The sequence below is a fragment of the Suncus etruscus genome, chromosome 5, assembly GCF_024139225.1.
Source record: "Suncus etruscus isolate mSunEtr1 chromosome 5, mSunEtr1.pri.cur, whole genome shotgun sequence".
NCBI classification, from domain to species: domain Eukaryota; kingdom Metazoa; phylum Chordata; class Mammalia; order Eulipotyphla; family Soricidae; genus Suncus; species Suncus etruscus.
Window position 1 is genome coordinate 78,920,641 of NC_064852.1, and position 14,341 is coordinate 78,934,981.

At 34.1% G+C, this 14,341-nt stretch overlaps 1 protein-coding gene across 1 annotated transcript in view; it reads left to right on the forward strand.

Annotated features, from left to right (window-relative positions):
• Positions 1–14,341, forward strand: part of SLC4A10 (solute carrier family 4 member 10) — a 337,987-nt gene that overhangs the window by 248,621 nt on the left and 75,025 nt on the right. Inside the window, 4 exon segments of the mRNA XM_049773345.1 lie at positions 862–962; positions 3,784–3,958; positions 4,459–4,592; positions 5,000–5,245. Of these exon segments, the coding sequence (XP_049629302.1) occupies positions 862–962; positions 3,784–3,958; positions 4,459–4,592; positions 5,000–5,245 (656 nt within the window).

Below are 14,341 nucleotides of genomic sequence, written 5' to 3' on the forward strand. Positions count from 1 at the left end.
GCCTGCCAATCAGCATTATTTGAGAGTTGGCAATTATTCTTCCTTCCTTCCTTCCTTCCTTCCTTCCTTCCTTCCTTCCTTCCTTCCTTCCTTCCTTCCTTCCTTCCTTCCTTCCTTCCTTCCTTCCTTCCTTCCTTCCTTCCTTCCCTTTCTTTCTTCTTTCTTGATTCTTTCTTTCTTCGTTCTTCTTTGATTTTCTTCATTCTTTCTTCTTTCTTCTTTGATTCTTTCTTCTTTCTTCTATGATTCTTTCTTTCTTTCTTTCTCCTTCCTTCCTTCCTTTCTTTCATTCTCCTTCCTTCCTCTCTCTCTCTTTCTTTCTTTCTTTCTTTCTTTCTTTCTTTCTTTCTTTCTTTCTTTCTTTCTTTCTTTCTTTCTTTCTTTCTTTCTTTCTTTCTTTCTTTCTTTCTTTCTTTCTTTCTTTCTTTCTTCTTTCTTTTCTTCATCACCCTACTTTTGCTTTCTTTTCCTTTCCCTTCCCTTTCCTGTCTTTAATTTGTTAGATGTATTGAGGAGGATAGGTATCAAGTCTCTGAAGTTCTTTTCTTTTAATTTTCTTTTAAATTTTAGTTGAAAGAATGAATAAATATTCCATATATTATTTAAATTTCTCAACAATTCAGTTATATATGGTCATTGCCTTAATAAGACCAGGAGGAAACTGAAGTTTTAGGAAAACAGCAATCAGGTAATCGCTATAATTTTGCAACAAATAAAGAAACAGAAATAGGATTCTTTGCCACTGTACATATTGCCTCAAGAGAAGAAAAATTGTACTTACTACTTACAATTTGATTTAAAACAAGACCAAAATATTATTTGATTTGATTTAAAACAAAACAAAACAAAATCTTCCTGCAGGAGAAGAGGAAGATTCCTGCTGTACCAAATGGAACAGCAGCTCATGGCGAAGCAGAGCCCCATGGTGGACATAGTGGACCTGAACTCCAGCGAACTGGAAGGTAGTTAAAAGCACATGGATGAGACCTCAAAGGAAAAAAGGATATAACCTATGTGTCAGGAATTGCAGTTTTGAGTATAACATTTTTAGTTCTTTTTTGAGAGTGAAATGCCAATTAATTCGGCATCTCTAATGTTATTAAATATTGTTATTACTACTAAACGAGACACCATTTAAAATTTTTTTATCCAGTCTTTCACATTGCAGTGCAGAAAATGTATTCTCAGGTTCTTAAAATGAATTAAAAAAAATAAAACCTGTCAGTTGCCCTTCCAAAAGAGCCTGTTGAAAGCTTCACAATCACAATGGAAATGAAAATACCAAGTCAGTCTTGCAGATTCTATCTCATTATGTGCAAGCAGGATGTATATAATAGTATTTTTTTTCTTTTTACCATTGTAATTTGAAAGAGCTATATGATTTATTTTTCTAATCACACATCTTTGAAGAGATGAAAGCTTCAATTTATTTCTTAAAATGGTTCTTTATGGTTTTTTGACAGCTTGTCTCTCTCCGAGAAATGTGTGAGCAGAAAATCAGAAACCCTTGGGTTGGTCTCTCTTCAGGGAATAAGTGCACATAGCCTCCATTCTAATTGAAGGCAAGCAAAGGCTTTGCAGGATTGGTGCTCCCCTCCCCACAAGGCCATTTCCTGTACTGCTTTCACTGTGTCCTCTAAGCTGACTTTCCAGTTCCTGACAACTCTGCAGTTTAATTCTCTGTTCTTTCCCTTGATCTCTGTTTTGTCTCTGAGGAAACGTCCTTTAATGTCTTCCTCAGGTTCCATACCTAATTTGAGATGGTTCGAACAATTGTTCCTTTTCCCATGACTGGAAGCGTGGTTGGTTGCTCCTTCTGTTTGTTTTCATATTTTCAAATGCTGTCTTTTTATTTTGGTGGTATTTCTTCTCTCTCTCTCAGGTAGAACATGCCACATAGCTTAGTTTTTTTCGAAGTTCACTTTTCCTTACTGCTTCCTAAATCCTCCCAGGTCACCAATATCCGGTATCTTCGCTTCTCCAGAGTTCTTCCACAGTTTCTGTTGCTGACATGACTTGAAGTTTCCATTACTCATCTGCTCTCCTGGAGTTGCTGGTGTACATCCGGGCTGCTCTTGCACTGTTCTCTGTAATGACTTCCCACTTCCGGATTTAGATTTTTGCTGCTAAAAACACGTTTATTGCCTAGTAATATAACACCTATTTAGATTACTGTATGCCCTAATAAGTACTTGATTAACAAACAATGGTCTAATTGAAATGACTATAAAGCTTAGAAAAAATAACTACTAATAAGTAGAGTTCATTAGAATTTATAAATATCTCAAAACCATTTGATTATTCAGTGGGATGTAAATCATAAATAAGTAAATAGGCTAGTAGAACAACTATATTTTGAGTTGTATCTTTGATAATTAGCAGGTCATTGACAAATGATCCCCCAAATTAAACTGATAGTATATATACAGATATATTTTTACCAAACAGAGAAACCTGAATTGTTCTCTCTGTGTGTGTGCATATCATAGGTTTTCATAAGATTTTCTGAATGTTCAAATTTCATTTCTATTCCATAGACCCAGCCATGGGAAAAACATGGTTGTTCTGTCGTAATATACTAAGATAATTGCTAATATAGAACTCTATTATGTTCAAAGAAGAATCAGTAAAAATAATCAAGTTTTCAGTCATGCTAAAGATAAATATTTTTAAGGCAAGCTAGGATTTATTTCTTAAGCAAATAATTATTGAGATGATTCTTAGCTTGCCATCTAACAATTCCTATTTAGGAAATATATGACAAAAATTTAGTAATATAGCACAATCTAAATATATTCAGCATATTTTCAATATATTGGAACATAGTAGGTCTTATTACTTCTATGTCCTAATTTTTAATATGACACATTTATTTCACAGAGCACAGAGAGCTTCTAGTAGTTAAGTATGTCTTCCTTATAATTTTCTCTAAGAATGAGAATACTAATATTTTCTCATTTCTTCTAAGTTAGAAGACTTTCAGTACTCAAGTCTTAGGCATTTTACAATTGAATTCTTTCAGACCCCTGCCCCAATTTCTCCTTTAAGTGTTAGTTTGGCTGTATTGGAAATATATTTATACTAGGGAAGGCTATTATCTTGTGAATGAAACACATTTATTTAGGCAGTTGTGTACCAAGAATGATGCATATAAAACATCTTTCATAGTTTCCTAAAAACTAGAAACTGGCTATTTCTGTTAAGATTACTATCATCCATAAAGCCTAGAACAGTAATGGATGAAGGACTTTCTTTGGCAGAGAGAGTAGATACTAGAACTACAATTAGTTAAGCATTGTGTATTTTCTCTAAGGTGATGTTCAATAGTACAAGTATGAAAGGTTAGTTTAATCATCTTCTCTCCCATTCTGCCATGCAAAACATAAACAGAAAAACCCTGCAAACAATTGAGAGCATTATCTTGAGTTTGGGAGTAAAAGGATGCAGATGTTGAAATGGTACAGACATAACTATTAGAACAATTCCTTAGTTTCATTATTTTAATTTTGATTAATAAATGGTTTTGAACCTTGTTTGAGAGAACCTGCTTTTTTTTTTGGTGGTGGTTGTTGACACAACATTTGGTTGGGAATTGAGGTGCAATTAAAGAATAGTGTGCAAATCCATCCCTATAGAACATGATAATCCAACATAGCATGTTAATATGGGTCTCATCTCTGCTGGTGGAAAACATATACTGTGGCCTGGCAACAAACAAATGAGCATTTTGATTGTGTATTTTTATATTTGGATTTCACTATTGTGTCTTTCCCCCTGTCTTAGGATTTTTGGGGGACTTATTTTAGATATCAAAAGAAAAGCTCCATACTTCTGGAGTGACTTCAGAGATGCTTTCAGCCTGCAGTGCTTAGCATCTTTTTTGTTTCTCTACTGCGCGTGTATGTCTCCTGTCATCACCTTTGGAGGACTGCTGGGAGAAGCAACTGAAGGTCGTATAGTATGTATAGCAGTTTTCTTTGAACTTTAAAAGTTAGTTTCATTTTAAGAGTCATAGAAGATAAGTGAATATTTAACTTTAGATATCTTTATGAGTAGAAATTTGATTTTATATGAATTTCCTAGGTGGCTAGAGGAACTGTGAAAATAGGAGTGGACTATTTCAATTGATTCTGAGTCTTACATAGACTTTGATATTATTCAGATACCCTCACAGTGATTAATTCCTCATATACAGATGTCTGTGATTATGTTATTACAGACAAATATAAGGTTTTTATTAAGAAAATGAAAATTGAAGTAAGTGAGGTGAAGAGCTTATGCACCCATTAACCACTTTGCATTTTCTACTGCCTGTCTGCCCATTTTCTTATCCTCCTACCTCACATCCTGTCCCAGGTTCTTACTGTAAAGGAAAAAGAACATAGCCATGTGTTTTATACCTAGAATAATAGCTACACATTCTGCTTAAATAACAGAACCATTTCTATCTCTACACAGAGTGCTATTGAGTCTCTCTTCGGAGCATCCATGACTGGGATAGCCTATTCTCTCTTTGGTGGGCAGCCTCTTACCATACTAGGCAGTACAGGACCAGTTTTGGTGTTTGAAAAAATTTTGTTCAAATTTTGCAAGTAAGTATTATATGTTCTTGGTCTTTAGTAAATTTTGTTCTCTACTATATTTATATTTATCTAAACATCAAATTTAAAGGTCTCTTGGGAGAGTTAGAGTTAGTTGATTTAATGCAGTTTGCCATTTTGTCTCTCCATGAAAATAAAGGAAAAATAAAATATTTTGTTTTCTTGTTATATGTTATTAATTCAAAATTTTATTCTCTCAACACCAAACCCTTTGCTCTAAGTGCTCAGAAATCAGTTTTTGTTTTGTGCTCTTAGATGTCACCTTTAGAGAATGTTTAAATGCTTTTATCTTTAAGGGATATGTCGTTATTTACTTTCACTTCCTGATTTAGATTTCTTCTATTTCAAATAGTAATAACCTGTTAAATGACCTCTCCACTGTTCTTTCTCCCTTCTAGAGAATATGGGCTTTCATACCTATCTTTAAGAGCTAGCATTGGACTTTGGACTGCAACGCTGTGCATCATACTTGTGGCCACTGATGCAAGCTCCCTTGTCTGCTATATTACTAGATTTACTGAAGAAGCTTTTGCTTCTCTGATTTGTATCATTTTCATATATGAAGCTTTAGAGAAGTTATTTGAACTCAGTGAATCATATCCAATCAACATGCATAATGATTTGGAACTGCTGACACAATACTCGTAAGTACTATTTCCCCTGTTGTAGCCATTGTTATGGGGCCCAAGTGATAGCACAGAGGGTAGGGCATTTGCCTTGCACATTGCCAATCCGTGTTAGATTCCCACCACTTCATATGGTCACCCAAGTCTGCCAGGAGTAATTTCTGAACCAGGAGTAACTCCTGAGTGCTGCTGGATGTGGCCCAAAAACCAGAAAAAAAGTACAGCCATTTTTTTAAGTATTATGTGGAACTTGCTTAATAGATACAGGATAGAATGCATTAACTTGTTTTTATAATCTACATTCTGAACTTTCAGCTTGGACAGATATTTTAAAAATTTCTGTCACATAGCTGATAGTTGGGTTCTTACTATCTATGCCAAGTATATATTATTGAAGTTTGTTAAGTATTCCTAATATCTAGATAATAAATTAAGGTCAAGTTTACTATATAGATGATTTATTAAATATACATGTGATTTTGGTCATTCTCTAGGTCCTTTATTTACTAAATTTCAAATAAACATCGTAGTGTAACACAAAAATTTACATTTAGAACAATGCATTAAAAGAAGCTCATAGGGTTCTAGTTGTATTAATTCTATGTTTGAAAATATAAAAATATTTAACATCAGCTTTGTAATACTAATATTTTTTAATATTCATGTTATTTTTTTCTGGTCCTTTATAATTTTTATAAATGAAATAAACATAGTGATAAAATTTATTTACATTTAGAACATTGTATTAAATGAAATTCACAGGATTCTAACTATACTAGCTTTTTGTTTGAAAAAATAACTAAGTCAAAATTTTGCTTTAGTACTTATTGTATTTATGTTAAAAATCCTCAAAAAATTCCAATTGATGCTTATTAAAACATATAAATAAAGGTGGGATTATACCTATTACTCTTTCTAGATTAATATAGAAAATTAGAAATTTCTAAGACAGTATTTCTGGAATATACTTTACAAGGGTATACGTTATTTTTCTTTTTGGATTTAATTTTAGAATATTTTTATATTTGTACATATTATTATGTACTATTTGAGGAAATTTTTTTCTGAGAGTTATACTCTCCTTATCTGTCATTGCACCATTCATCCATTCTTTAAATAAGAGTTTTTCTTGTTTAGTATTAAAAGTTAAAATAGTTTAAATTAGATCCAAATAGTCCATTGTAAAAATTCTGCTTAGAATTATGTAATGGCACAGTGTTGAAATAACATAGTTTTTATGCTTTGACTTTTTTTTTTTTGTCTTTAGAAATCATTTTGAACCATATACTTTTTTTTATGCCCAAGGCAAATAAAAAGCTAGAAGAGAAATACAAAATAACTTTCCTAATAAAAATCAAATAGAATGTTGTGTTTAGGGTTTAGGAAGCACTTCAAAGTAGGCAGATGGGAAAAGCAGTTTGATCAGATCAGAATGATGGCTACTATTAATTTATGCTTCTTTTATCTTTTGCTGACTAAAAAAAGCATCATTAATTTGAATATCATTGTGGAAATAATGTTTTCTGCTTGGAGTTGAAACCTACCACATGTCAGAAACTATGATAACTAATAAAAAAAAACACAAATGTTAATGTCTTCAGTGAGTTTCCAGTTCTGTGGGTAATGGAGACAAATACACAGTGAAGTAAGTTCTGTGTTAAGTTAGTGGTACAGAATGTTATGGTGCCATAGGAAGAAAGCGCATTTCTTTGTGGTTTTGTGACTTTTTTATTCTTCATCCTGAAATTTACTGCCCAGGAGCTTCTACCTGGCTACCAACTTCATTAGACTGTATGTTTCTAGGAATTATACCATTTCTTCTAGGCCATAACATTTGTTAGGATGTAATTGTTAATTTTATTATTTTGTGACCTGTTTTTAATGGTTCCAGTTATAAAGTTGCCTTTTTAATTTATTATTTCAAAAACCCAGCTTAGAATATGGAACAGTGGATTAGGCACTTGCCTTATACCCTACATATGAACCTACTTTTATTCCCCCACATCCCATATGGTTTCCAGGACAACAAGTTTGGTGTGATTCCTGAGTACAGAGCCAGGAATAACTACTGAGCATTGCAGGATGTAGCTCTCAAACAAAAACAAAACAAAACGAAAATGAAACCAAACTTAATTTCATAAATACTTTCAATTGCCTGTTTAGTCCCACATTTCTATTGTTATTTCCTTCCTTCTGCTGCCTTTTTCTCTCTCAGAACTTGAGGCATAAAGTTTGATTGTTTAATTAAAAAAAGAAAGAAAGAAATTAGTCTAATCCACAATTTGGATTAAGAATAGACTTCTTGAGGAAGTGACATAGAATACCAAAAAAAAAAAAATCAGAGGAAATCAGTAAGTTGTGGAAGTAAGTATGGAGGGAGAGAGGAAGGTGATAGAAAAGCAGTTACAAAGTGTTATTATAAACTTATTATAAAAAGTATTTATTATAAAAAGTAGTGGAGAATGTCAGTTTGTAGAAGGCAAGGTACTATAGTGTGTCTTGAAGTCTTAAAGCGATTGGTAGAGATTAAACAGTATATGGAAAAGAAGTTATTGTTCACTCTCAGAAAGATTATTGGCAGGACAGGGAAGCAAATAGATGCAATTTGCAAAAAATTGGGTGAGTAGTTGGCAGTAAATTGATACAGTATCCATGGCTCATTTTGCTGTCAAAGAGGGTGATAAACAATGCTTTTTAAAGAGGGCAAAGATCACATGAACTTCATTGTTGACAGAAAGAAAATATGTGTGTTTGAAAAAATAGGGACTAGGGAAAAGAAATAGTGATGGTGGAGAGAGTAGGTCTCCACTGGAATCACAACTTCCCAGGAGTTTAGAGATGAAATAAGGAAAATTATGAGATTAAATGAGACAAAAATTCCAAGAACAATTTGGAAACAAAATTAGCTTCTTGTGTTTGTGATTCCTGCCTGTCATCATGATAAAGATGATAGTTTCCATCTCTGCCTTTAAAAAAAGATCCCCAAGTTAAAGTCATGCTTTAATCATAGTGTATGTATCTGAAACCTAATTATTTGAAGACTGAATACAAATGCATGTTAGTCACTGTGTTCCTTTGGTCATGTGCTTTTCTCAACCAAAATTAGAAGGTTGAAGAGCTGGGAAGACTTTCACATCCTGACGGATAATGAGTTTCTAGTGTCTCAAGGCACTGAAATGGGCATCAGAGAAACAGGGAGATGAATAGTTTTCCCAGAAAATGTGACGTTGATAAGATACCCTAATAGCTTTGGACTTTGCTTTAGTTTCCCTACTCAATAGTTTGCTTTCAGTATCACTGAAGAATCTGATCAAATATGACCATTATTTTCTTTCTGCAGATAAGTATATTATTTTTTTGTACTCTACATATGAATGAGACCTCTTTTCCTTCTGACTCACTTCAGTTAGCATTATACCTTCCCATTATATTTAAGTTGCAATAAACTGCATGATTTTACTTTTTTGCATCACTTAAAAACATGTGGCTGACCCAGGACAGAACTGGGTTCAATCCCCAGCAGCCGGTATGGTCCCCACGAGCCAGGAACGATTTCTGAGTGCAAAGCCAGGAGTAACCCCTGAGCATCACTGAGTGGGGCCTAAAAACCAAAAAATAAAATTTGATTGTGTGTATATTTCACATATGTATACATGTATACATTTAACTATTCACTCATCTATTGTTAAGCAATATTGTGGCTATTATGACTAATGTATGATGCGTATTGTTGTACATACCTCCTGGCAGATTAATTTTATAGTGTTCTTGGGGTAGAAGCTCAGGAGTGGAACCTCTAAGTCATATGGAAGTTCTGTTATTATTTTTGTTTGTTTTCATTTGTTTGTTTTTGGGCCACACCTGGTGACACTCAGGGTTTACTCCTGGCTATGCGCTCAGAAATAGCTCCTGGCTTGGGGACCATATGGGACACCAGGGGGATTGAACTGAGGTCCGTCCAAGGCTAGCACATGCAAGACAGATGCCTTAGGTCCTGCGCCACCGCTCAGGCCCCTGTTATTAGTTTTATGCGAAGTCTTCACACCATTTTCAATAGGTCTAGATCATACAGCAATCCAAACACAATAAATGATGGTTCCTTTCTTTCACTCCATCATTTCAACATAGGTTTTCCCATTATTTCTTATTTACATCATTCTTGCCCTTTGTGAAATGTTGTATAAATGTAATTTTAATTTACATTTTCCTGATTTACATTTCTTTTATTTAATAAATTTATTTAAACACCTTGATTACAAATATGGTTTCAGTTGGATTTCAGTCATGTAAAAAGCACCCTCTTCACCAGTGCAACATTCCCATCACCAATACCCCAAATCTCCCTCCTCTCCACCCACCCCCTCTTGTACTCTAGATAGGCTTTCTGCTTCCCTCATTCATTCACATTGTTATGATAGTTCTCAATGTAGTTATTTCTCTAACTGCACTCATCACTCTTTGTGGTGAACTTCATGTCATGGGCTGGACCTTCCAGCCCTCCTCTCTTTTGTCTCTGAGAATTACTGCAAAAATGTATTTTATTTTTTTTAAAATCCATAGATGAGTGAGATTACTCTCAGTCTATCTCTCTCCTTCTGACTTATTTCACTCAGCATAATAGATTCCAGGTACATCAATGTATAGGAAAATTTCATGACTTCATCTCTCCTGACAGCTGCATAATATTCCATTGTGTACCACAGTTTCATTAGCCATTCATCTGTTGAAGGGCATCTTGGTTGTTTCCAGACTCTGGCTATTGTAAATAACACTTCAATGACTATAGATGTGAGGAAGGAAATTTTGTATTGTATTTTTGTGTTCCTAGGTCATATCCCTAGGAGTGGTCTAGCTGGATCATATGGGAGCTCAATATTCAGTTTTTGGAGGAATCTCCATATCACTTTCCATAAAGGTTGGATTGGACGGCATTTCCACCAGCAGTTAATAAGAATTCCTTTCTCTCCACATCCCTGCCAGCACTACTCATTCTCATTCTTTGTGGTGTGCACCAATCTCTGTGGTGTGAGATGGTACCTCATATTGTTTTGATTTGCATCTCCCTGATGATTAGTGATGTAGAGCACTTTTTCATGTGCCTTTTGGCCATTTGTATTTCTTCCTTGACAAAGTGTATGTTTATTTCTTATCCCCATTTTTTGATGGGATTAGATTTTTTTTTTGGTAAAATTCCATCAGTGCCTTGTATATTTTGGATATTAGCCCCTAATCTGATGAATAATGGGGGAATAGTTTCTCCTACTTAGTGGGTGCCTCTTGTATCCTGGGCACTATTTCCTTTGAGGTGCAAAAGCTTCTCAGCTTAATATATTCCTATCTGTTTACCTCTTTTTCCACTTGTTTGGAGAGTGCTGTTTCCTCCTTACAGATGTCTTTAGTCTCAATGTCATGGAGTGTTTTACCTATGTTTTGTTCTATATACCTTATGGTTTCAGGTCTGATATCAAGGTCTTTAATTCATTTGGATTTTACCTTCTTACATGATGTTAGCTGTGGGTCTGAGTTCACAATAATTGATGACCTTTTTATACACCAATAATGATAGGGAAGAAATGGACTTAATAAAACAACCCTATTCACATTAGTGCCACACAAACTTAAATATCTTGGAGTTCACTTGACTAAAGACATGAAGGACCTATACAAAGAAAACTATAAAACCCTCTCCAAGAAATAAGAGAGGACACATGGAAATGGAAACATGTACCCTGCTCATGGATGGACAGGATTAACATAATTAAAATGGCAATACTCCCCAAAGCAATTCCTCTAAAGATACCCATGACATTCTTCGAAGAAGTGGATCAAACACTTCTGAAATTTATTTGGAATAATAAACACCCTCGAATAGCTAAAGCAATCCTTGAGAAAAGGAATATGGGAGGCATTACTTTTCCCAACTTTAAACTGTATTACAAAACAATAGATATCAAAATAGCATGGTATTGGAATAAAGACAGACCCTCAGTTCAGTGGAATAGGCTTGAGTACTCAGCGTATGTTTCCCAGACATAGTCACCTGATTTTTGATAAAGGAGCAAGAAATCCTAAATGGAGCAAGGAAAGCCTCTTCAACAAGTGGTGTTGGCAGAACTGATTTACATTTTCTTGATAATAGTGATTATAGATATGTTTTACATATGCCTATTGGTGACCTTTATATCTTCTTCAAGAAAGTGTTTAGCTCCTTTCCCCATCATTTGTTTGTGATTTTTATGAGTGTTTATATACATTTAAAATTAGTGTAATATTCATATATTATATATATTTTCTCCAATTTACTAGGATGATTTTTGATATGAGACATCATATCTTTTGTTATATAGATGCTTTTAAGTTTGACAGAATTGCATTTGTTTATTTTAGCTTTTGTTTTCTCTGCCAGTTGAATGGTCTCCTGGATTCCTTAGAAGATAGTTCTCCCAGAAAAAGTTTTCCTCAATATATTTAATGAATATATTTGAAAGAGAGGTCTTTAATAATTTTGAATTAGCCTTTGTGTGTATATGTTTTGAAGTTGGAGTCTAATTTATGTGTATTAATGTGTATACTTAATACTAAGCAGTTTTCCCAACATAATTTTTGAAGGCAATTTCTTTTAAATGTATTTTGGTGTCCTCTGTTTAAATTTATTCTGTTTAGGACTTTTTGAGATACTTGGATCTTATTTTATGAGTTATTCCTCAGAATGTGAAAATTAATAAATGTAATTTCTTCCACCAAAATTTCAACCCTATTTTTGCTCTTTGAAATCCATATTATTTATACACTATTTTTCCTAATACTTATGCATGAATTTCTGACATTTGCTTCAATGCTTTTAATTCTGCTTTTAATTTTGTATGGTTTTTTTTTTTTTTGCACAGTTTCTTATTTCTGAACACACTGGTGTGGTTTTCTATTTTGGCCTATTTACTGATAATTTCTTTTATTATGTATATGTTTTGTCTGTTGCTTTTGATGTGCCACATCACACCTGACTGCTCAGAGCTTATTCTTGCTCTGTGCTTAGGAGTCACACCTGGTGGGGAATAGGAATTCATATGCAATATCTGGGATCAAACTCAAGTTGACTTCAAGGTAAGCATCTCACCTAATGTACTATCTGGCCCCATTATAGTTTTGTTATTGTTGCTGTTGTTATTTTAGGATATTTAATTTGTGTTCTTTTAGGATCTTCAGTTTGTGATCTCTTGTGTAGTTGGGGACATTTTCTGACTTTTGACGGAACTGGTTAATTGTTGCTTCTTTATTGTTTGTCTCATTGCTATGTGGACGATAGTGGTGAATGTCTAGTTTTGTTTTGGTGGTTTGATTTTAGTTTTGGGGCCATACCAGGTAATATGCAGAGATTACTCCTGGCTCTTGAGCAGGAGTTATTCCTTTAAGTACTCTGCAGATCATACTTTAGGGGATCAAACAGCAGTCAACCTCATGCAAATTAAGCAACTTAAACCCCAGCACTATTTTTTCAACACTGAAGGAGTCTAGTCTAGTCTAGACATCCTGAGTGGATGTGTATGGAGCCTGCTTGTTGATTAACTGCAGAAGGAGGGCTGATGCTAAAGGATGTCTCAGCTTCACTTGCTCAGATCCCTCCTGTCAGCATTCTGAATCTCTGCTTGCTCCTGCTTTCTGCAGTCAGGTGGAAGGGGGAAGAGTGTTCATGTGTTAATGTTCACAGCTCAGTGGGAGAGGAGTTGGGCAGAGCCACCAAGCCTTATGACAATGTCACAGATAAACATCTTTCTTTTTTTTAGTCAACAGGTAATAAATACAGATTTTGATGACAGGTGGGGAAAGGCAATGTCACCAGGTGACTCTCTGTTATTTTGCTTTGTTGTTGTTGTTACTTCTGTTTACAATATTCTGTTGTGAACAATATGCTGCTGTGCACAATGCTGTTTTTAAGTGTCACATGAAGATTTCTACTGACAATCCTGGTCACATGCTCTAATAACATTTGCCAAATGATCCTAAAAATGTATAAAGGTTCAAGTCATAAAACAGTGGATAGAGTGCATGGCTTGCATGCAGCCAACTAGGCTTTAATTCCCAGACCCTATTTGGTCCTCTGAGTACCACCAGTAGTGATCCCTGGTTACTAGAACTAAGAGTAAGCAGTAAGTACTCCTAGGTATGGCTCCCAAAATATATAATTGGAACGAGTATTTCTGAGATTATAGTCTTTGAAAACCCAATGTGCTTATGCTGCCATATATTTGGTTCAGGTTTAAAATATTCAGAGGTTTAATATCTAGAATCTATGTTTTAGATTTTATTTTGGAGCACCCTATCTTCAGCTTTACTTTAACTTATAACTTTACAGAGTAACAAAATGTCTTTGATTTTTAAGACTTCCCTGTTTTATCTAGCAATCTAACTTTATAATGTGGTTATATGTAGACTTTACCATTGAAGCTAGAAGCTTTCCTTGCATTGTGCCAAGAGCCAAGTGTCATGATAATTAATTTAGTTTCAAGAATACATACATTACATCACACAATCAAACTGAATATGCCACGGTAGCAGTAAGTAATCATTTATCAAAAAAACTTTTTCTGTGTTTACTTGATATTAAGGAATGTTGAAAATAGAATAAAATATTCTTATGTAAGATTCAAAATATATACTGTAATATTTTGAGTAGAATAATGATTAATTTACTAATCTTTTATGTTTTATTCAATATAACATACACTGCCATATCAGCACAAATATAGAACAAATATTAGAATCTAAAAATTACGTAAATTTTCAAACTCTAGAAATTTTCAGCTGTTATCAATCCAGAGAGCCTAAATTTAATAAAAAGTTGCTTTCAATTCAGGATAAACTATAATGGGTAAGGCACTTACTTGCCTTGCACATAGCTTACCCTGGTTTGATCCCTAGAACCTTATATGATCCCTTAAGCCTTGCAAGGAGTAATACATGAGCACTGCCAGAAATAAGTACTTATCATAATCAGTAATGGCAAAAAAATCTAAAAAGAGGGATTGGTGAATGGAAAGTGAAAAGGATGGAGGGTGGGACTAGAGGAAGGGAAAAGAAAGAGAAAGAGAAGACTTCTTATTATTTACCTATCAGCCA